Raw genomic sequence first — 24,595 nt, forward strand, 5'->3', positions numbered from 1 at the left:
TGTATATCATCTATAAGAAGTTAATTTATTATTTATTTACAATTTTATTATGAAGATACTGCGATTCTTGCTTAAATATATATTAAATATTTACTATTAAATTCACATAATTTTTAAAACATCAACATTTGTCAAATTTGTTAACAAGCGTAGTAATCTTGTGAGAGTCGCTTTGTATTATTTTGGGAAGCATACTGAGTATGAATTATTTCGAAAGATTTCGTTTGTGCTAGAGTTCATTGATACCAGAGATCTTGGCAACTGGAAACGATAGTGTGTGTGTGTATTTACAAGCGTCTATTTAATTTTGAACCAGACGTATCAAATTCATTAGATATTTAAGTCATAATTCTCATCGCATTCATTATATTTATAGTCCTACAAATATTGTAAATTAAAATAAAAAGGATTTACAGAGTAAGTAAATTTTTGTACAAATTCTTTTATAGCAAAAATAATATCGAATAATGATATCGCAGCGGTTTCACGTAGTAAATCATTCTTACGTTTTTAATGACACGCGTTTACAGTAAGCGATATTTTTTCCCTATAAATCTCATTTTATTGTTTTGCCAGGTCATTTTACCCACCGTAAAATCGAAAGAGGAAGTCTACGGGCTCCGAATGCGCGTAGACCGAAAGTCTTAAGCTTTTTAGTTAGATACCGAGCGTAGGTCGGCTAAATATAGCGCTATTTCTATTTTCGATCAGCGCGGCGTTTGTACACGCGTCCTACAAGCCAGCAGATATATTCGCAATAACTACGTCTGGTATTTCGGAAACTGACACGGATATTAACGATTGTAATCACCAACCTGGTTGCGCCGATTTGACCATACATACATTGAAGCCTTATCATTCGACAATCATAATCCTGAGAGAGAGTGTCACGGAGGCATATCGATCAACCTCGCGAAAGAGCATATTTCTCGTGTATCATGACTTTTTTCAAAATAACGATTTGGTGTAATCTAAGGATGTAGTTTGAGAATTTTTAACTTGTTAATGCTTTAGAGCGCTTAAATTTTTAATGCAAAACATACGCGAAATCAGCGATAGACTTTAAGCTTTGAGCCAAATATATCTATCTAAATGTATCTATTATATGACTCATACCACAAAAACAAATGTTAGTTTGTAAATATAATTTAAGAATAATTTATACATCGTTCTTTGAGGATTCGCGAAAATTTTCCGCATTTCATTTCTACGCGCATGCATAACATATCCGATCATAACTAGAGTAAATTAAGAATATTAAGCTAATAATTTAATCACTAATTTGAAAAATGTGATAAACCAAAAATATTGAGTAAATTAAGATGAAAATTAAGACGAGCTATTCGCGAATAATTTGTGATTGAACTAGATTTTTTTAATTGAAAGAAGTATGAATGTTATTATTGGAATCGCGAAAGCGGCGTATTTTTTTTGCGATTTAAAACATCGACATCTTGATCTTGGTCACGCAAGGAAACGAAAGACAGGCAAATCTGCTGGGAAATTTAATGCGAGGATCATCCGCTGACATTAACAGTTCGCTGGATCCAGGACCTCGGATGCTGTGTCCAAAAATAAAATCTCTCTGCCGAATTGATGATCAAAAATAACCGGTGTTCCGAATGAATGTCGCTGACAGAACCGTCTGCACCGGTTTACCGGTCAGCAATTATTATTGGAACTCACCCTCATCTATTGACCCGATGACATCATCGGCGTCATGTTGTAAACGCGAACTCTATATACACGCCGTTAAATAAATTTCGCAATGATTTGAATATAATGTAGATGAGGTTTATTCGTCGCACTTGTCACGTCAAGTATTTCAAGTAGATTTATAAAAATACTTGATATTTTACACACTATTAAATTCTTTTCTAATAAATTCTCGCACAAAAGATCATCTTTTCATTAATTCCTTTTTTTAAATAAAACTGGAAGTCTGCAATATAAAAAATCAAGAAATTTTTCTCTGAATGAAAAAATTGTATTAAAGTTATTAGAAATTATATTTTGATTAATATCTAATTTGTTTTTAACTTTATTTGGCAAATAAAATTAAAATAAAACTTTAAAGTGTACGTTATTGTAATTTAAATTCATTATTAAAATATATTATTTGACAAACAATAAAAATACGATTAATTTTTGTTGTCAATTTAAAGCTTTTAGGCCTTTATTGACGTCATATTTGAATTATGACATCAGAAGCGAAAAATCATATGAGTTTATTTTCGTTGAAAATGTAGAATACATGCATGTATTTTATTAATACATATTACGAGTGATCGCATCCAAAAACATAAATATTCCGATGTATTTCGCAACAAAAAAATTCATGAGATTTTTAACGTCATAATTCAATAAAGTAGTGAGAACACAGGAACTTTAATAATTCACCTAATGTTAAAATTAGCAATAGTTGCATTAGCATTACTTGATTTTATCAATCGTAAAGCATAAACCACAAAGCACAAATAAAATCATATGATCCAAATTTCAGTATCGTAAATAAATAAATAGGTTATAATTATGCTAATTATTATCCTAATACTAATACAATTCTCATAAATTACGCAACATTTTGTAATCATCGCATATGAAAACATGGCTACATAAATCATAAAATACGAGAAGAGTAACAAGTCTTTTAATAATTTTAACAATAAATTCTTTTATTATTTTAATTATATATATTTCATCAAGCTTATAATTTATCGACAAAATTTTTAATTTTTTATGTCCTACAACTCTCGAAAACTATCGTTACTTTAAAAAATGGAGGTAAAGGGAAATTTACTACAAATTTTTCAAGAATTCGGATCATTAAAATTAACATCACGTATTTGGGGGAATAATTGGTACATCTAATGTAAATTACCGATAAAACCACGAATTCTCGATACGATCCAATATGAATGTTCCGCGATTTCGATGATCGGTTGATCTCATACGCACGGAGACATTAATCGGATGCTGCTGCGAGCAGATCTCACGTACTCCAACAGTTGCACTTTTTTATTCGTTTTTTTTTTTCGTCGGTGATACACTGCGATCGATCGCGAGCGAAGAATTTAATCGAGATTAGCAGAATAAGATTGCGAGGGGGTGGTGAGAGACAAGAACGATTTCCACGTTGGATCGAGTCGCGGACCACGGGAGACTGGCTCCGGCGCTGGATCATCGATTCAGGATGGGCGTCGCGACGCTCTCTCTTTCTCTCTCTCTTTCTCTCTCTCTCTCTTTTGCCACCCGTTTATATTTAACTTTGGCATCACTCGACATTTGACTTCGCCATGCTACTCGTCTTTTACCCCTCGTCCTCCAACGAAGTCGTTCTCTTTCTTATCTTGCGTTTTGCCCCGTTTTCTCCCTTTCTCTTTCGACCCGCTTCTTCTTTTTAGTTTTTCTGCCCCGTGTCGAGGAACGTGGACGAGCCCGCGAGGTAACACACTATTATCACCGATGAGCCAACAGCCGTCGCTCATCGATTATTTTGGTCGTTTATTACGAAAATGCGTTCAATGACACGCGATTTAATAATGATCAAGTCTTTGCGGACATAATTTTGCGGTGCGACCACCCAATCACGTATGTTCTTTCGTCAAGAAGCAGCAAAAGTGTGTCAGTTTCAAGAGATGCGATATTTCGATTTGTAGATTAAATGAAAATATGACGACGAAGATCGCAGACAAAACAGTATTATATTCTTATCCCACTTAATTTAGCTTAATTAATAGTTAATGCTATAATTTTCAACAACATCCCATACAATTGTTTCATACAATACAAATGATTAAATTGTCTCAAATTGTCTCTAATGCAATCATGTAGCAAATATAACTGTTGCTTTTAAATTATAATTATAATTAATAAAATAAATGTAGTTATATATTCATTGATTTCTGACGGATTACAATTGCTTTCGTTGTCGAATTACACACAACTTACATATTATATAAACCTTATATTATTATAAGTCTAGCTTCAATCTCTAAATTTATGCTAAATTATCATTAATTAACTTATTTATAAATTTTATTTATTTTTTATTTTTTATCTAGAGTTTATTATTTATTTATCCGTCAGATTGCGCGCGCGTAAATCCTATTTGATTTCTGCCACCAATCTGATGTTAAATTATGTTCTGCTGGCAAATTACAAGTCTAATGCGGACATAACTGATGCCACTTTGCTTGTAACTTTTGAGCGAAACTGTTGCCAATTTGCTGGTATATTGTGCGCATTTTGCTTATTAAGATGTAATATGCAATATTATAAATACATAATTTAACTTCTAATTAATGTAACATAAAATTACAATAAATGTAACAATTTATTATTAGAATGAAATATATAATTTTTTAAATAAATCATATTTTTTTGTCAGGAATACACAATGTGAATATCGTAAAATTAAACATTTAACTTATAATGCAAAAGTAACATCGTACCATCGTCTGAAATGCGTTATGCACTTTTATCTTCTATTTCCAATATTATTAACATTCAAATTGAATTTTGTTTTAATTTTTCGGAGGAAATGGACCATCTCCGATGGGCCTATGATCATTCCAAATTTTACCGGGGATACATTTAGCCAAATATGCCAAGCATATTAAATCACGACAGCATTGTTCGGTAAGTTGACACTACAATCATAACAATTTATTATATAGTAAAATTTTGTTATATAGAAATTAAAAATGCGCATATTAACTATAATATTGTAATTCAAAATACATAAAGAATTTTTAGAATATATGTATGTATATGTTTAATATAACACAATTTATATATAGAAAAAACTAAGCGCTAATACAATTATTTTGCCGTTAATTATACTTACATATCCGAGCCAGGGAGAGCAGATAGACTTAGGATTCGTTGGATTAGAAGTAGTAACTACGTCGATAACGGTCATAGCGATTAAAACAAGTACCAGATACTTATTCATTTTAATGTAAAAATGTAAAACTGTAACATTAAAGAGTAAAATAAATTAACAATATCTAAATATATTAGGCTAATATAACAATCAAAAACGTAAAGTAATTAACAATATGATTAAAGAACGTGATTGAAAAACGTGCACATTTTTCAATGCAATAAGCTTTAGTAGATTTAAAATTCTGGCCAATGCAGATAATATAGTAAGTAAAAGATACCAAAAATTTTTAAAATTTTAAAAATGTTTGCGTTTGGTTAAATAAACCTATTCAACTACAATTTTATAAAGTACTCTCGTCAATTTATAAGACAATCACGATAATCTTATATGATCTTATCTTATCTAATTTAAACTGAGAACTGATAAAGTCTTCTATTCATAAATTTATTTTCTCTGATTTCCAATCTCCTTGCTTATACAAGTTCCAAAGTTAAACGATCAAATTTTTGACAATATGTTTTAGAGTATATGGCAAGAAGAAATGAATGTTATACCTATAAACATTGATCCGATCGTTTTAAAAAGATATAATGAAAATATTTGAAAAATATTAATATAAAAATAATAACGCGTGGGGATTCACTGTTAATATATAGCAATATATAAGATTAAATCGGCGATAAATCCTATAATTTATCTAATATTCTAGTTAGATTTTATATTAAAAAGCAGAAGGTCATATAATAATTAATTTTCAATAAGAATTTATTGAAAATACTGTTTTTGACATTCACTGAATTAAAGCAAAGATATGAAATTCGTACAGTATTAAATTTTATCTTTCAATGATGTCAAGTTATTAGACAAAAAACATTTTGAAGTGGAAAATTAAACAAATTTTTATTTTTTTAATGTAACGTGATCGAAAATATTTTCAGATCGATGTTTATATAACATTTGTTTCTCTTGTTTCTAGAGAACTATAGAATATATAGCAAAGTTTGATTGTTTAACTTTGGAACATCCTGTATATATACTTACAATTAGTATCGGTTATGATATCTCGGAAAAGATATGTGTGCATATGTGTGTGTGTGTAGATCTGTGATCTGATTTACTCAACTTGATTAATACTATCTGCGCAAAAACATTTTGTAAGTATAACATAAACAAAGCTCGATTAAATTCGAATTAAGAATCAATGATAGAATCAAAATTATATTTGTAAAAGAAAAGTAAAAAAATGCATAAAAAAATAAAAAAGAATAAAAATCTAGACAAATAAAATTTAGAAAGATATGATAAATAATATTATAGTGTGCATAAAGTTTCTATAAAATTAAATTTTAAAAATATATAAATTAAAACTTTCTTTGAGAGAATTAGAGAGGAGCGAGGGAAGGAAAGGAAGGAGAGAAGATGAGTGGGAAGGACAGAAAAATATGTTATCATTTTCAGTTGCCAGGTGGTTTAATGTCTGTGTGTCTATAAATACACAACAAAATAAAATTCTAAATACTTTATTAATCCGCAAGTTTTTATTCCATTCAGAATAGAGATAATATAATAGAAAATTCATAATAGAAAAATTCATAATAGAAAAATTCACAAAGCTTCGGAATTCGATATCGGAGTCCAATCGTGTATAAGTTAGTTATAAAAAATGTGTGTTAAAAAAAAAGATATGTAGTAATTTTCTTTTTTTAAATACGTTATATATCAAAAAGATATATGTGTTTTTATTATGATTTCAAAGTGTTTTAAATTTATAGGACAAAAATTGTGATCCTATTAATGATGAAAATGGCGTTAATCACGATCCTTTCGAATATTCTTTGTTTTGCTTTTTATAAAAAGGATACCTCAAGTATAGCAATAATGCGATTCATATATTGCTATTCAATATTTAGTACTTAACTGACAATTTCTATGTACAATTCAAGAAACATGATAAAAATGTATAAACATATAGGATATTTAGCAGGCATCCAAATGTATTTTTGTATACAAACAAAGCTATAGTAAATATAATAAAATTTGCAATGTTTCTAGTATTCATAATTAATAGGAACTATGTTTAAAGATATTTAAAGAAACTATAGAATATATTTATTTTAAATACGAAATAAGTTTATTGATAAAATTATGAAACTGCGCGTTTAATAAAATCAACTTTTTTTCGTAGTATAAATAGCGTACTATCACTGAAGCATGTAATTAACTCTTCAAACATTGCGATATATCGACTTCCATTGTAAATTACGGTCGGCACAGCGTATCGTGATCGAACGACATATATATTTATAAATATATTATAACAGAACATTATATATATACAAAACAACAAGCGTTTCGGCAGCGGCCGCTATTGACTCGATTTCTCTCTTGTAATGTATACATTGATAACAATATATATATAACACAAGTTAACGTCATTTTAAATTTAGCTAATTAACTAACGATTATCTTACATTGCCGTATCGTTTTCTCATTTTTATGAGTACGATAGTAAAAAATTGGCTAGTTTGGTAGATAAAAAGGTACGAATATTCATTGTACATCGTTCATCGATTGACTTTCTTGTGCGCTTTCGTTTCCCACCTGTGTAGAATGAGGTAGTTCAGCTTTCGTAGCCAATTCTAACGTGTACATCCATCTAAAAATCAATCAAATATCTCATGTATATATATATGTGTGTGTGTGTGTGTGTGTATAAATATATATATATAAATCAGATTATATAAACATCTAATTTTTGCACTCACTTTTCTTTGTCTTTCTGAGAGGACGCTTGGAGATAGTAATATTTCCTAGAATGGTGCATCTTGAACGCTCTTATCCGATCTTTCATGTTCAAGGGATCCTCGTCGGAGAGTTTTGTACCTTCAGTGACCATAAAGCCTGGCATTGGCGTCGCTGTCATGGCCATGCTCTCCGACTCTGATTTGAACGAATACAGAACAAAGTCGACGTGTAATGCAAACCATCGTTTTGTCCACGGTTTACTGGCCTGCGTTTTCAGTAATAAGTATCCGGATAATACTGATGGCGCGCTCGCTGATACCTGCAGTAAACTTGGCACCGGTCCAGAAGGTGAAGACGGTGATTTAGTGAGAGGTTGAGTAAGCGCGGCATGGCATAATCTGCACACTCTCATATTCTTATTGTCTTCAAATAATAATTTCTGATTTGAGCATTTACTACAAACCACCTGAAAAAAAAATAAAACGCATTATCACAGATTTTTAATTATTGTTATTATAATTAAATAATTTCTAATGGAAAATTAATTATAGAGTGTAGTACTTACTATTCCACAAGCCCGGCAGTTGTGCTTTCGTTTCATCACAGAAAAAATAACTTCGCAAACCATGCATCTGGTTACATCATCAGCTTTAACTAAAGAAGTCTTAACGCTACCAGTTTTCAGACTGGCTTTGCGTCTCATAATCTCTTGCATTGTTTGGAACAATGCATCCAACCACGCTGCTTTTTCCGCGGCGGCATGTGTATACAATTCGACGCTTTTATTTTCATCCCTTATGTAAAAAGTATTTGCTGTTTCTAGATTGTCTCCTTCAACTACTTGTAAATTTTCCACCATAAACATGGCTCGTAGTCGGTACATAGGACCGGGTATCAGTCTTATTGAACAGAGTAATAATAAATCACTAAACTGAAAAAAGATATAAATAAATAATTATTTAACAAATTAAAGAAAAAAAAGAGAAAGAATAATTTCACGAATATTTTATAAACATCAATATATTACGCGGGCATCGTGCGCATATAATTAATTAATCTTTACCAGAAATAAATGTCTTTCCTGATGATCGCCACTACGCGCTGAAATTTTTACTATACGTCCTTCCTTTACTAGTTCACGAGTCGCACTAACTAGATCAGTTGCATCATATATACTCTCTTGGATTTCTAAGAGTTTTTTAAATTTATCGATTTTTTTCATTGCCTCATTCGTATGATTCGCTGCAGTGGATACCAATTCTAGAGCTTCTGAAATTTAACATTACAAAAGATTTTTTATTGATATAATTATATGATTCATCTAAATATGTAGAATGTGCAATTACAAAAAATATAAATTTACTCACTTTGTGTATCTTCATAATCTGGATTGTCTTCAGTGAGATTTCGTAAATAATCCTTAAGAAGCAACTCGTATCGTGGTAGCCTCTGTATTGGACTCAACATGTGATGGGCAAGTGATAATTTAGCGCATTCATCGAGCTTTTGAATCTCATTAATAATTGCTGCAAATCTGGGCACTTTGTTTTGCAGCGTGTTTATCAGATTCATAGCGTAATCAAAATTCTTTACGTATTCCGTATACATCTTGAGGAATGGTGCAAAGTTTTTCATTATGTCACCAATTTTCGGATTCGAATCCCAATATTGCATTCTCTCCTCGAGTTGTGGTAATAAAAAGTCGTTATGAAATTTATAAATGGATTTAATATTTGAGAACATGTGTTGGACAGTTTCTGGAGGGAACATTGGATGTGCTCTGTTCTCCTGATCGACCCTAAATTGAAACACTTGGTCAATTAAATGCAGAACATTTACGTAATTTTTCTCAGTCGCTAATAACTCGTGCGCCACATGCAACGCCTTCTTCCGCTTCGAATCAGGGGAACCTTTTCTAGTGAGTAGTTTAGGCTCGGATATCGATTCGTCGGTATGATCCGCCACTATGGCAGAGTCTGTCTCCGAAGATCTTATTTCTTCTGACTCTTCTTCACTTTCAGATTCGCTTACTGCGTATGTATCTAATGTATATTGGTGGGATCTCCTCTCCGAAGCTACATACCTGTAATTATTTTTTAAAGAATGGTACGCTTTAAAATTTTTCAAGTCAAAGATATATAAACTATATTGTCTCTTTTGTATCAAAAGCTATACCCAAAATATACTCACCTGCTACTTCTGTATTCTAGAACGCTATGTGACATTTTAATATAGGACGTTTCGGTTGAAGTTTCTTCATGCCTCGTGATATCGATGCATTCAGCGGGCGTGGAAGCGGACATGACGAACGGCTGAAATCGCGGAAAGCCGCCGAAACTGGCGATCCTATGGAAGGAATGTCTGACATATTGTTGTTCCTCGACACTTGTTGCTGTGTCTGAATCTTGCGAGTTTCCATTTTCGTTGGTTGTGCTCTGTTGCTCCGACAAACGTGGCGCCTTGGAATGTTCCTTCTCCTGTTGAAATTCCTCCTTATCCTCCGTAATCTCCAGATCAGTGTAAAACGTGCTGGTGGGTGAAGTATTTTTCAAACCGAACATTTTGAACCCTTCGATCATCCGATTACTTCCGTCTCCAGGTTCCGGAAATAGGCGTGTCATCCAGGATGAAATGTCTCTCAACTGACTTCGTTGCATCCTATAATCATCATGTTACTAATTGTAGTCAATTATCGTATACTTTGCACATAGAAATAATTGGGGTATATAAAAAAGAAGCTATGGCAAATGCACATGGCATATAATGTAAAAATTCAAAAAATAGATAAACATAATAATAAATGTATTGATTACGAATACAGTTTGATTTTAAACTTTATTCTGGTAAGATTACAAGCTCTTCAAACAATTTACATTTCCGCATTTATTAAAACAAATATAAAGAAATATTGCTCACGCGTGTTACTCTTTTGAGCAACTATGATTCATAAATTCGCTTGATATAAAATTGAATTTTTTCAGTGACTATAAAGTACACGTCATATTAATCCACATTCATGTCGACGCATCATAAAGCTATCAATATCACCTCAAATTTCACATCACCTTTTTGATGCAAGACATTACCGGATATTTTTATTTAACAGATCTACATTGCCATCATTAGAGATGAAAAAGAGAGAGAGAGAGAGAGAAGAAAGAAAGAGATATGCAAGACATTACCGCGCGGATATTTTTATTTAACAGATCTACATTGCCATCATTAGAGATGAAAAAGAGAGAGAGAGAGAGAGAAGAAAGAAAGAGAGAAAAAAATAAAGTTATTTCCATCATTGATGTGGTAGCTCCGGAATAACGCAAACTACTCGATAGATTTCTCTCGAGGGGCTATTTAAAAACGCACGTTCCTCTTACGTGGATCCATTACGCTAAAATTAACGTGCTGGCCCTAGCATTCGAGCGAGAACGCTTGCATCACGTCGGCATTATTAATTGACATTCGGCGTGCTCCGAACAGAACGAACGAACGAACGCACGCACACACGCATCGTTGTATGCGAATGTATGCTTGCAAACACGCATAAATACACGACAATTCTGTCTGACGCGTGTCTCAATTTCAAAGGTCAGAATTTTTAATTTTTGCGCGATGTGGCAGGAGAATCATCTTTAATTCGTTCTTTTATAGATCGTATAGTGATCGCATAGATGTGTAAATCAAAACGTTGCCTGCGTTGCATTTTTTTAATTGATAAATTTTCAGTAATTCACATTTAGTATTAAAAATACTGAGCTTTACTTATTGATGAATATTAATGAATTTCAAGGCATCAATATCGTTAGATTAGCAGAGTGAATGTATAATTATGTTCAAATTAACAAGATGAGATTCAGATTATAAAACGATCTTGACTGTAACTTTCCCCTTTGCACTTGACGTCCCGTTTTTAGTTATGACTTGAAATGTGTATGTGTAGCTTATGACTTATCTAAATTTATTTATAACAGCGTAGTAGAACTTAAGGCGCAAAATCATCTCCGATAGAACGGGAGAACGTCTTTAAAGCAGAGTGTTAGATATCACAATTACGTTTAGAGAGTATTATTTAAGTATTCATTTTATACATATTTTCTAATTAGAGACAAAATATTTAAAGTAGTAGTTATTTATTATCTTTTGTCTATTTATCAAGAAATTAAAAAGTTTAATGCAGAAATAAATCCATTTGAAAAATCGAGAATATTAGGTTTAAAATAATTTTCTTCTATCAATCATAAAATTGAATTCATTAATATAAAATTAATCTGTCATTTATATTAATTTGACAGTTCTTGTTAATTATCAATAATAACGCATCGAAATTTGATTTTGCAATCTATGGAGCAATTTACAGGATTGCTAGCAAGCAGGCAACTTAGAAAAAAAAAAAAAGAAACAAATGGATAAGTCAAAGAAAGATATCTGATATAAGTCTAATCACTCTATCAGATCTGTTCTATATATCTGTATTTTTAAAATTAAATTCCTTTCACACATACTTCAAATCTTGAGTATTGTATTTATTTCACTTTAAATACAGCAAGTGTGTGAAAGAAAATATAATTAAAATAAACCTATAATAGCATAAAAAAAAAAAACTAGATTTCAAGAATATTATTCTCTCCAAAAATATTGACTCTATATTTATATATGATAATTGGTTAACATGAAGTCAGTAGACAGGCAAACCCCGAACAGCATATATTACTCATTTATCTGCAATAACCACAAACAAATTAATAGAGAGGTAATCGAACAAGCTTTTCATTTGCTTCTCTATAAACTTGGCGACATATATAGAATAACCAATTTCCGAAAGAGTATCGGCTGATCCTCTGTGAAGGATCAAAGGGCGGCATGTATATACTTCGTCATAAGGTACTACGCCCTTCGCTTCATCGACGAGCGCGTGCGATGCGATTGCACTTTCCTGTACTCGGAAGCGAAACGCAGAATCTAATACGTGCTGCGTCGTTGATGTTTCGCACGAGAAAAAGCGGAAATGAGAAGGAGGCTAACAATAAGACCAGGAGAACGAGAGAGACGGAGAGAAAACTCGCTCGAATGCCATCATCGTTACCTCTTGTCCCGGGATCGTTTGTAGTGCAGCGGAACAGCAACAGGCGCACGAGGATCGACGCGAGCATAATGATCAGCTGGAGTGACAGATAGCGTCGAGGCGAAGCGAGGACGATCCTTTACCCCAAGTTCAGACCTCGATATAATCACCGGCATTCATGGCCGCACTGTAAAATGAACGCTTGATCGCCGCGCGTTGCATCGCGACACCGTGTATATGTCTATATGTATGAATATATATGCACTCGCGACGATCAGCGACGCGAAGTCGCTCCCGAATACGATTTGAAAGCCAGCTCGAGCGGATCACGCGAGATATCGTAGCGCGTTTACGAAAAGAACTATAATGTTTCGGATGTCGGTCTTTGGGTTATATCACTCGACAACGCGATTGTAAACTGCGTGTGGTGCGGTACTGGTGATCGCATACTACAGTTTGCGCAGATTCGTCCGTCGAACTATCGGATACGCGTCGATATTCGGTTGCTGTCGCGACGCCAACGACGCGTGACTTGCGGCGGGAAGGCTTCTTGGCGGGCTGGATCATGTCGGAAAATGAAGAGAGCTTTTCCTGCGACTTCGTTATATTTCCAAAGGTAAGGCGATATCAGATTGATACAGTACCGTCAGTATTCAAGGTAGAGATTAGGCTGAATACCGACAATCGGTCATAACCCTGATAGCACGAAACGTTTTTATCATCCTGACCATGTTCGAGAAATCCTAGAATATTTTTGTGTGTCGGACATTTTGAACTTAAATATTTATATAATTTAATGCACAATCATGATAATATGTAAAATAATAATTGCTTTCAGCTACCTCCAATATCTTGTTTATTGAATATTTTTATATATAATAAGAAAAATATACCAAATACACAGCCTAAACTCATCCTTGAAATAACATATATAACGTATTTTAATATCATATTCTGGAAATGTTCTTCAAGTATTCTTCAGTCAACATAAAATTTTAATTGTACTTGTAATTTTTTTTTTTTTGCAATATCTCATATATAATTTATAACGAATTTAATGATCTATTAAGTGAAAAATTTTAGCAGATATCTGTGTGAAAATGACAAACGATGCGGATAAAAAGAATCAAATTTTCTTGTTTATTATTTATATATATTTTTTGTGAAAATATCGATAAATTGAAAGATATACATATTTCGCGTTTTAAAATCGATATCTGCGCCACTGGTTGAAAATTTTACGTACAATTATTTTGTATTAATAATGAGATATTGCCATAGCTTTTCATCATATAGGATACGTGATGCATTACACATTACACGATACATGTAATACATGGAATTTTTTAATTACGATCTTTCTAAATAAATCTTCAAAATATGTTGTCTGTTGTGTTAACTATAATATTATTTAAATTTGTTTCATTTTCATTACTATATGAAAATAACATATTATTCAAAATTCGCTAATCATAAAGAAAAATATTTTAAAATGGGATAAAAAGTATATTTATAAATATATTTCTGATAAGAATACTATATAAAATAACAAAAAAAAATCCAGAAATAATCACTTGCTGAAGAACTTACTTGAAGAACTTTACGTACAATTATTTTGTACTCATAATAATATATCCATATGTACATAAAATTTATATATATTTACATCTATTGGAAAGACAGGTAAGCAATTAAAGGATCATCTATCCGTGATTATGTTACATTAAAACGTGAATAATACTAAAACATTACAATATTGTTGAGGAAACGCATTAACTTTGCATTCATTTGACAAAATACGCCAGACTTCAATCTTATCGACCTTTATAAAAATATGAGATATATATATATATATTTCCTTAAAAATTATTTTAATTATTTTATTTTTTGTATTCTAATTTAGAACACATATATGCTAAAAAAATATAAATTCATAAAGTACATTTAACATCTATTTATATTATTTGCTTGGCTAAAATTGTGCTTGGATTTGTCAGATTCCAACAAACTAATGATGAATACAATTTCTATACAAGATTAAATTCACGATTGTTAATTCTTTTCAATGATTATGGAATTATTTTAAAAAATATATAACTAAAATATATACAGAAAAATATTTAAACATTTAAAAATAATTTGTTTCTAAAAAAATATTTTTATAATAAATGATTCGGATAAGTTTCAAATTTCGCACATTTTTAGTATATTGAATATTAACTGCAATTTTTTTCTTAATTTTATTTGCAACAAATGTTCTAATTTTTAAAAAGTTTTTATAATAAATAAATGAATGTTAACAAAATTACATTAATGAATTTGAAAGTATTAAATTATAATTCTGATAAAAAAAAATTCCGCCGCAAGCAGTGTAAAATATTCTTTTTGCTATGACGCTTATTAACGGGTTAAGAATGAATATTCGAAATGCGAATTTCTCGCGTGTGTTCAAAGACAAATAATTGGCACAGTCTAATTACTCGGCATTGTCCAAGCGTTACGCAACGCGTGTCCTGAAGACGTATTGCGTAATTAAATAAGATATGCGTATAGCAGTGGCGAGAAATGACAATCATCATTTGTTTTAATAGTAGGCAGTTAAATCGAGCCGTTGCTTTAATTGAACCGCAATTGCGTTGCAGGTATATGATTGCACAATTAAATAATATCTCATTCGCTGCGACAGGACAAACATTCCGAATATCTTGAAATAAATCTCTTAAGATGGACAATATGGAATTCTTGGCAACGATATTCGCTTCTTCATGTCTCTTCACGGCCACCGTTTTATAAATTATGATCATTATCGCTTAAAGTTAAAACACATCACAATGCGACTGTGTTTCCTTCTATTCTAAGTCTGACGTTTAATTCTCGTCAAGAAACGCAAATATTTAAATATATATCTAAAACGCAAAGGATGTTTTTAACGTGATCTTAAAAATTTATATTTCAAACTTGTAAAGTATATATAAATATTTTAAAAATTTATAATGTTTTTAAATGCCTTTTAGATTTCCTTTGAATTTCTGCTTGCTTTTAATTCGATTAGGCTTCGATTTGCGAGAAGTTCTTTGCCTTGCGTCAAAAAAAGAATGCGTAATATATCGAAAAATTATGCTTTCAACAATTATAGCTAAAAAATTATCATATTGAGCTTGACTGATCGATTTGGCTTGAATGGCTTCTATCTCGTCAATTGCAGATCATGTATTTATGCAAACAATTTAATTAACAATTCTCTCTCCCTTTTTTCTCTTTTAGAATTAACAACATAAATATATATATATATATATATATATATATCTGAGTATTTCGTCCTATTTCTTATTGTTAATATTATTAGGCCATCATTTCTCGCTCAGTTTTGCGAATCACTTTGAATAAACGTCATATCATGACAGCGCATTCACATTGTTTTGATAGCTCAAGCATTCAATCAACGATTTTGACGTATAATGACAAACTTTGCTATCATTAAAAATTCTTCGCGCGCTGTATTTATATGTATCTTGGTTTTAAATCGGATTTCGGTTTTATGTTGCATCACGGAATCATTTCCCGGTACAATATGGTTGATTTATTATCGAATATATGATGAAAAAGGCTAACGCTAGGAGCAGTGATCCGCTGAGATCACCTAATGCCGTTAAATAGGGGATCGCTGAGTTATCAGGATCAATTTTGTACCTCCACATCGCGTGAATAATTATGTGTGCAACGTATAACAGAACCATTACCTGAAAAAATAAGGAGGCAGATTTGATTATGATATTATTTCTCATAAAAATAGGAACAGAACAAGAGCATTGCGTAACTTACCTGCAACACGGAAACAATTATGTAGGAGATTACGAAATATGCATGCATCGTACAATCGCCCGGGTTTAATGCGTCGGCGATGAAGACGAAAATCAATTGACCAGGAATTGCCATTGCAACGAGTAATCTAGCGGTTTTCGCATATGGCGCTGTTTATAAGGAAGAAAAACTGTCAGATATTGCACGGAAAATTCCTGCATGGAAAATTCAAGCATGGAAAATTCCTATGTTAAAAAAGTTTTATTTGGAAAAAATATTCCTCTGAATAAGAAAGAAATATAAATGTATATAAGAAAACGAGATATGGAAAGTTATAGAAAATTATATTAAAAAAATGTCAGTGTTTAATAGTTTTAAATGAAAAAAAATTTTATGGTTTTGCGAAAGTAAGAATATTTTTATGCAGCAGAAATAAATCACGTTAAAAAAAGATGTTCATTTATGTAGAATTATATACATACATCCTACGAAGAGGGCCGCCCATGGAAACACCCAAATTTTTCCGTGCGGCGGTAAAATTCCCATGATAGAGGACTGATGTAACATAGTTGACATTCGAGACGCTTGCACCGATACTAGATTGCCGCCAATTCCGTTAATAACCGGTTGAAAAACTTCAAATCCATCATAAGAGTCAACCATTCTTTCAAGAACTAATCCACCTCCGCTAAAGATAATAATATAATCAAGTCAAATAAAATAAAAACATAATCAAGCGGAGTATAATACTCTAATTATCTAATTACTTATTAATATAATTATATATTATAAATTAAAAAACAGAACTGAATAATATATATAAAATAAATATAATAAATAATAATCAGTTAATAATGTAATCGCGAAAGAAGACGATTGACAGACTCGAATATTCGTAATATTATGCATAAATTTGGTCATATTTAGATAAAATCACTCAAGAAGACGAAGATATACACAGGTACATGTGCTTAGTATACATATAACATGCCACTTTAGACTTACCCACTGATCAGAAGAGCGGATAGAATAGGAACCCAGCCGGACTTCAACACACTCCTCGTGTATTTATTCTTTAATACGATCAGGATCCAAAATGGCAAGAGCACCAAAAAAAACCCGAAAACAACGTATAGCACCCATATTTCGGCTTTCAGCCTGCGGAAAAATTCCGAGGCTATGGCTGAGAGGATGCTAATGGATACGACGTCACCGATAGATGCAGCCAAAGGAGTTGCTAGGTTGTCCGGATTCATCTTGTATCGATAAGATATCATGATTACGGCAATCATGACAAAATCTGTGAAGGTAAAGATTATTTGTCAACGATTCAGATTCTTTTTCGATTTATCAATGTACTCTTATTGCATCTATAATAGTAAGAAGGATTCTCTATATAATACACGAATTTTCATATTATTATGTGATAAATGTCACACACACAAATGTAATAATTTAGAAATTAGTAGAAAAAATTACAAGAAAGAGTTATAAAATTAAAAGAAATAATTTAAAAATTATGAAATTGTAAAATAAATATTTTGATTACGTTGTAAATGTCTAAAGACATAAATATATATGATAAATTGCTTAGTAAGATTATATCTGCTTTAATAATAATACACATTTAATGGTTACATAATTTGATAAAATTCTGTGCTGACACTGTGTTTTTAATGAGATCCATTACGAGATTCATTTTTTGTGAAATAAATGTCCTTAATAAGGATTGATTATTTAAAGATTTATCAGGATATTTTACACAAAAAAGAAAAATGTGAAATGTCAATAACCAATGGCACGAATTATGATTTGAATTTAGAATAAGAGTATACTTTAGAGTATAAATTAGAGTATAAATTATCCGCATAATATTTTGCTAGATCTAAGATTCGTGAAACGGAAAAATTTTCGTATTAACAAAAGAATATGTATAAAAAATAAAACATCTTCATTACGAATGACATGCATAAAAAGAGCATCATCTGTGCATAAGAAGAGATAACATCTGTTAGTATAATGCATGACCGAGCTGCGATAGCAATCGTTATTAATGTTAATTGCTGATAAATGGCAAATAGATTACCTTACACAAGTGTCGATTCATGGAAGCAAGCGCGTAAGCGGCGTTCATTAATCAATGTTTAATAAGCACACCGGCGAGAGGATGGTTTACCTAAGATAAAGCAGGAACTGGTTGCTGTGCACATGCACGAAACCGCCAACAGTAACGCGTGATTCCAGACGAAGCCGTTTCCATTGATCGCGCCTATTCCCATTCCGAATAGCGATAGGCAGATGGCCGCGACTATCGCTTGGATCTGGACCAAGGCAAGGTTACCGATGATCATCTTGATGATCTCCCGTCGACCCTTCATGTTGCCTAAATTCGCTTGAGTGCACAACCGCGACGCCAAGCACATATCGAGATTACCCTTTAGACCTTGTAATGCCGTAGTCAGAATTAACAATTGAGGGACTTCTCTAAAAGCTTCCAAATCCTGGAATCAAATATATGCAAAAATTGGAATAAAGAGAGCGAAAGAGAGATATATACATATAAAATTTATAGGAATTAATTAATATGTTTCCTGCCGCGTGGATTGTATATATTTTATGCTGAATTTTCTGTTTAGGTTATTTGATATTTTCGCTATTAAATGTAATATTGTTATAAAATAATTATAAAATTATATATTTAAATATCATATATATTGCAATCATTATATCATAAAACGTATGCATCCCATGCAGCAAAATTTGTTTCTTATATAGAAATATTTTCTGAATTTTCCTATATTTTCTTATATATAATTTGTTATTAAATCTTTTACGCGGCGTGAGAATGTCACCAAAAATCGGTTTGGAACGGAATGAGCTAAGGAATTAATATAGAAATAATCAATTTATTATTATTCTGATTAATTGTCATGCAAAACGATTGTTTTATTCTCAAATAATTAAATTGTTCAATTTTTTTAATTTTTGATACAAACTTTGATCGCTCAAAGTCTTCGTTTAAAATCTACATTAAAAATGCGAATGATACTCAAGGTGGTTATACAATCGCGCTGTCAAGAGTGACACAAGATATCCTATTTGCGCGATCGATAAATGCATCGGACTCGATAAACATTCAGGTGGAAGCCAACTTCGATATTTTTTTCTCGATAATAATAGACATTTTCTTTATCTTTGGACAGTGACAAATATCTCGTCGATAAGAAGACAGTCTAAGAAAAAAATAAACGGTTCGAGTCTTTCTTTTGTTAAAAATTTCTTACCTTTGCACTAGTGAGAACACGACCAGCACCGATAGTGCCTATACCAGCGATAAAAAAAGGCACTGAGACTTGAAGAATCGTGTGATACCATTTCTCATTCCTGATGTTCCTTTTGTTTCCATGTCCATTTGGGTCTGCACGATAGTCCGGATCAGGATCCGAAATGGCAACTGACGAGATTGTCACCATGGAGCTACCGCTGGAAAGAGATCCGTTTCCGCCAGGCATGTCTTTCTTATCCTTTTGGCCGTTAATTGTTTTCAAACCCGCTGCCGAGCAAGCATTAATACATATTTCCATATATTTTAGTCAGAAATATTCAAATAGAATTTGTTATATCTGTAGTTTCTAAATAATACAGTTTAACAAAATATAAATTTTTTTTTGAACAAGAACAAGACGAATTTAAACAATACTTAATTTTTTTTGCATTTCAATTTTGACATTAGATCCGTATTTAGCGAAAAATTTTTATTTGAATGGGAACAAATCATATAACTTTGCTTTAAAAGTGGAGAAATTAAAAAGTGTAGTTGAAACTGATATTATGTAACTTTTTTTTTTTTTTTTTCTGATCATAATTAGTCGTTTTCATTTTTTAAACTTTGTTAAAACTTTTTTTAATTCACATGAGATCTAGAAGAAGGCTCACTGACACATAAATAGATGATCGATTCTCTTGGCTTGGTAGCTTTCAACATTTCCGCATTGTCATCGTCGTTCCGTAAACACACTTGTATTCCGCAAAGGCACGACAACACAATCACTGAACGCGCTTTTTTCCACATCGGGATTATAAACCGTCGCGAATTTGGTATTCTGAATTCTGATGGCCATGGAACGATCAGTGCGTTAATAATTGGAGAGTCACACACTTTGCGTCGTTATTATAATCGCCATTGTGTATACCGCGTGACATTTCCCCACCATATCCGCAAACAATTTGTCATATCGCGACAACAATTAGTTTGTTCGCTTCCTATAGGTGTAGAATTTTGTACTTTAAAGTAACACAGTGGTGACATTGTCGGAATTTGCCAAGTTTTAAATATTTCATCGAGCGTGTTTGCCAATACCGTTTGTAACTGTGCAAAAACTCTAGGAGTGTATGTGTTAAACATAAATTTTTATGACAGTCATGAAATTGTTACATTTAACATTATATGTTTAGTCTGCGTGATAAATATATGATTTTCATATATTATGGAAATTATGCAATACAGTTTTGGCGCATATTATTTTTTATAATGCAATTTTTTGTGCTTGTTTTTAATTTTTACGATATTATAAATAGATAGCAGAAAATACGTCAGAGAAAATACATATAACAATACTAGAGCAATAACGAAAATATCGTTTTAAGTACATGAAATTATCTATCTTGTACGTTGCAGAATTTTCATTTAACTAGCAATTACTTTAATTCCTGGAATATCTATTTTTGCGTTTTGTTTGTGGATTTTTAGCTGTGTTAATTTCATAATTTGCAATATTACTTACCGGCGACTTTTTTCATAACGACGGGTTCCGCATTGATGTTGTCCGTGTTTAATTTCTTGTCGTCGATTTTGTCCATGTTTTCGAATTTCAGTGTGTAGTTATTCTTACTGGCCGGCGTTATGACACGAGGTATAGTGAAGGCCTGATCCCTGACTCTTCTGGTATCGTCTGTTAGATTGTCATCGTTGCTACTGTTGCTGTTATTCGGTACTGTTATTCCTATGCCATTCAACAATACCGGATCAGTGCGCGAGTCCGGAATAGCGACCATATCTAAAATCCAATGATTCAATTAGATGGAAGTTATCGTCGCGAGGCAGAATATAAAAGTTCTCGATCGTTCGTTTAATATTTAAAACATTGAAGAATATATAAATAAAAAGAAATGCAACAATTTCCGAAAGAAGCGTTGGATCGATAGTTATAATCCAAAATCGTTAAAAATAATGGGTTATAATGATATCTCTATTATAAAGAATTCTATTAAAAATAATAATTTTCTATTAATTTTTAATTTATTATTGAAAATTTATATAGCAGCGCTTTCAAAATACTCGAGCACTTTTGAATTTGTAGTATTTTTTTTTTGTCTTTGATAAATATGTATACTCGGTACAATTGAGAAATACACATGCAAATTAATTCGTGAATGGAAATTTTGTGGCGATATATATTGAATAAATATATTATCATAACAAAACGAGTATTATGCGACATACGATCTGCTTGTCTTATATCGCAAAAATAAAATAAATGATTATGGATAATCATTGATAAAACCGTGAATAAATAATTTGGATAATTTGGGAATTTTATGAAAGTTTTTTAATATAAGTCTTTAGAGAGAGAGCACTTTTATATATCACACACACATACACATACACACACATATCAATAAGATTTAATATAAGCTCATACTGAATCCGATGCTGACGTAAGTTGTTATCCACTTTAGGATCGACTTGTGACAATTTCACGTCGGACCTGCCTATTTCCGCAAGCTTCGATCTGCAAAAATTGAAAGTATGGTAACTTATTTAAAGATGAATCACAAAAAAACTATTTGTTGCTATTATCAAACAATCAAATGATTTGCATCCTATCTTGACAATATGCATACTAGCGATTTTAGAATCGTTATCGCATGATGGATTACCCCAACTGTCGAAGACGCTGTAATTACATATTTATGTGTTCTAACTGAAACAAAATATAAATAATCGCGCTTATTTTAAAAAAAGCTGATTAATGAGAATGTAACGTATGCGAAGACAAGAGAAATAGAAAGTTGGAAAATCGGAAATTATGCAAATTCATGTCATTTACATGCGAATCAAGGAGATCGTTAGAATATGGACAGTTCTTGAATGTTTTAATTCGACGTGACGGAGATCATTAAAAACGTATAAAATTGATAGTTTAATGTAAACCTAATCGTTCGCTGACACTGAATATGATTCATAATTGGTAATAAGAATGCCTGCTAGTCAAAATGATTGATGCTAACTAATGGCTAACAGTTTAGATTGTGTATCTTCACATCGTAAGTCGTCCATAAAAATAGTATTAGTCGCAATCTTATCAGTGACATGGTTCTACCTGTTGAAACTCTTATTACAAAATTTTGATACTTTTGATTAGCACTTTTATCTACACTGAGAAAAAAATATCTATCACAAAAAGAATTTTACTCTATTAAAAAATATTATTTAACCGTTAGATCCTAATAAAATATGCATTGAAGCGATATACTTTTTTGCACAATTATTTGTTGGATGAGTAAAATGATTATAACTGGACAAGTCGTTATTCTAATCCGCGGACTTAATGCTCCTGACGCTTCATGTAATACAATATGCAAAATCAGCGGGAACGTCACCCGATTGATAGAAGTAACTAGAGTTCTGTCGCGTCGCGATAATCTGATCGCACGTGTCGCATGAATTAAATTATGCACGAGTGTGCGAGAAGGGATACCACGTACCTTTCGCTACACTTGCCTGAGAAAGTTCTGCGGTTTTTGATCCGAGAAAATCACGCGCGTAAAGAGATCTAACTTAGATCGAGCAAAATAAGTTGATGATATGGGTGTGAATGATATTATAATCGACCACATAAATAAGTAATGATTAATTTATTATTTTGGTAGATTGCTACTGCTAAGATTATTTATTTCTCAACATGTATATATTTATAATTAGAGGAATCCGAACCGGTATGGCATTTGTCTAGTATACAATACAATAATCACAATTTTACGTGAATAAAAATAATTATTATCTAATTATTTTTTTATTATAATGTAAATATTGAAAAATTTAAGTTTTTTTTTTCTATTTATGTGAAGACTTATAGACACTTTGCGTGCGAAATAAATTAATTTGTATTTTTTTAAATTAAAGTATAAATTAATTTGTATTTTGTTTTTTTTTAAATTAAAGTATAAGTCTTAACGATATCGTTATTTGTCTGACTCTTGATACTTTATAAGTATCTAACAACTCTTAAAATTACACCAATTGCTGATAAAAAAGAAAAAAAGATTATCCAGATATCACGTATCGATACTCACGTAGAAAGCTCACATTTAATCTGCGCCAGCGTGTCGAATTTAACCGGTGGAATCCTCGTTCCTGGAGAATCCGCCAACAATGATGACAATGACGGTACTAACAGTTTGAGCAACGATTCTGGTCCCGATTTGCTCTTAAATACTCTATAGCTCCAAAGTCTAACGCGCACTCTCTTCCGCGATTCGCGTAAAACCACCCACAATGAGTTCAAGCACTTCGGAATTTCCAGCGTTATTAAATATTGTACACTTTATGCGTCAGATGAGAAGAAAACCAGGTTTCCTTCTTCGTTCTTTAGAGTGCACGGAAATGTCCGCGTGCCACGCACGGTTCGGCTTGACTGATAAAAGGAGGCCGTAGCTCGATTGTCAGTACTCCTCCTTGTCTTTGTTGAGCGACGTATGCACGTGCGCTATCTCGCCGGTCGTAGGTGGGAGCTAGATCCTGAGGTGAATCGCTGAGATCGATTAGCAAGTGCCTCAAAAATTAATCAAATATCCCATTTTATCTCGGGATGGGAAATCGCTGATTACGATCAAGTTCGAAAGGAGAGTGTCATTGGGAATTACAGAATTTATATTTGTGAAAAAAGTAATATTCTCTATATATGGAAACCGGATTTTTTCTAGTCTTTTGCAAAAAGAATATCTAATGGAGATATATAACTGTTTAAAATAATATTTAATTAAATAGAATAAAATTAATGTTCATTAATTTTATTAATTATCAATAAATAAAGAGA

General features: G+C 31.9%; 3 protein-coding genes across 5 annotated transcripts in view; all 3 read right to left on the reverse strand.

The window, feature by feature from the left end:
- The window catches only part of LOC115246052 (nesprin-1), a 100,748-nt gene extending 96,420 nt beyond the window's left edge, over positions 1-4,328 (reverse strand). Inside the window, exon 1 of the mRNA XM_029824638.1 lies at positions 2,882-4,328. The gene's annotated coding sequence lies outside the window, so the exon portion shown is untranslated. The remainder of the gene's footprint in view (positions 1-2,881) is intronic.
- A 2,079-nt stretch (positions 4,329-6,407) lies between these two features.
- On the reverse strand, positions 6,408-13,239 carry LOC115245985 (FYVE, RhoGEF and PH domain-containing protein 4-like). Its single transcript, XM_029824525.1, has 7 exons — positions 12,717-13,239; positions 9,827-10,294; positions 9,004-9,719; positions 8,700-8,905; positions 8,202-8,567; positions 7,657-8,102; positions 6,408-7,547 (listed from the first exon to the last, which is right to left on the reverse strand). The coding sequence occupies exons 1-7, from the start codon at positions 12,869-12,871 to the stop codon at positions 7,442-7,444; spliced, it is 2,463 nt and encodes an 820-aa protein (XP_029680385.1). The 5' UTR covers positions 12,872-13,239; the 3' UTR covers positions 6,408-7,441.
- Positions 13,240-13,534: 295 nt separating this feature from the next.
- Positions 13,535-24,254, reverse strand: LOC115245986 (solute carrier family 41 member 1). 3 transcript variants are annotated; one of them, XM_029824527.1, is made up of 9 exons: positions 23,866-24,254; positions 22,199-22,288; positions 21,281-21,553; positions 19,781-20,049; positions 18,673-18,997; positions 17,502-17,796; positions 16,979-17,184; positions 16,518-16,666; positions 13,535-16,435 (listed from the first exon to the last, which is right to left on the reverse strand). In XM_029824527.1, exons 3-9 carry the CDS (start codon positions 21,549-21,551, stop codon positions 16,250-16,252), a joined length of 1,701 nt encoding a protein of 566 aa, XP_029680387.1. In that variant the 5' UTR covers positions 21,552-21,553; positions 22,199-22,288; positions 23,866-24,254; the 3' UTR covers positions 13,535-16,249. The 3 variants fall into 3 exon arrangements, with proteins under 3 accessions (XP_029680387.1, XP_029680386.1, XP_029680389.1); XM_029824526.1 differs by having other exon boundaries at positions 23,853-24,217; XM_029824529.1 differs by lacking the exons at positions 22,199-22,288; positions 23,866-24,254 and adding an exon at positions 20,437-20,759 and having other exon boundaries at positions 21,281-21,413.
- Positions 24,255-24,595: the final 341 nt, after the last annotated feature.

The sequence above is a fragment of the Formica exsecta genome, unplaced genomic scaffold (assembly GCF_003651465.1).
Source record: "Formica exsecta isolate Colony F162 unplaced genomic scaffold, ASM365146v1 scaffold138, whole genome shotgun sequence".
NCBI lineage: Eukaryota > Metazoa > Arthropoda > Insecta > Hymenoptera > Formicidae > Formica > Formica exsecta.

What these genes read in the sequence shown, in the direction of transcription:
- LOC115245986 (XM_029824527.1), bottom strand. Translation starts at nt 21,551, where the DNA reads ATGGTCGCTATTCCGGACTCGCGCACTGATCCGGTATTGTTGAATGGC. An exon ending in GTGTTCTCACTAGTGCAAAG is followed by an intron (nt 18,998 to 19,780) that starts GTAAGAAATTTT and finishes ATTTGATTCCAG; the next exon opens with GATTTGGAAGCTTTTAGAGA. An exon ending in TCCGCTCTTCTGATCAGTGG is followed by an intron (nt 17,185 to 17,501) that starts GTAAGTCTAAAG and finishes TATTATCTTTAG; the next exon opens with CGGAGGTGGATTAGTTCTTG.
- LOC115245985 (XM_029824525.1), bottom strand. Translation starts at nt 12,871, where the DNA reads ATGCCGGTGATTATATCGAGGTCTGAACTTGGGGTAAAGGATCGTCCT. An exon ending in CTAGAATACAGAAGTAGCAG is followed by an intron (nt 9,720 to 9,826) that starts GTGAGTATATTT and finishes AAATAATTACAG; the next exon opens with GTATGTAGCTTCGGAGAGGA. An exon ending in TCTCAGAAAGACAAAGAAAA is followed by an intron (nt 7,548 to 7,656) that starts GTGAGTGCAAAA and finishes ATTGATTTTTAG; the next exon opens with ATGGATGTACACGTTAGAAT.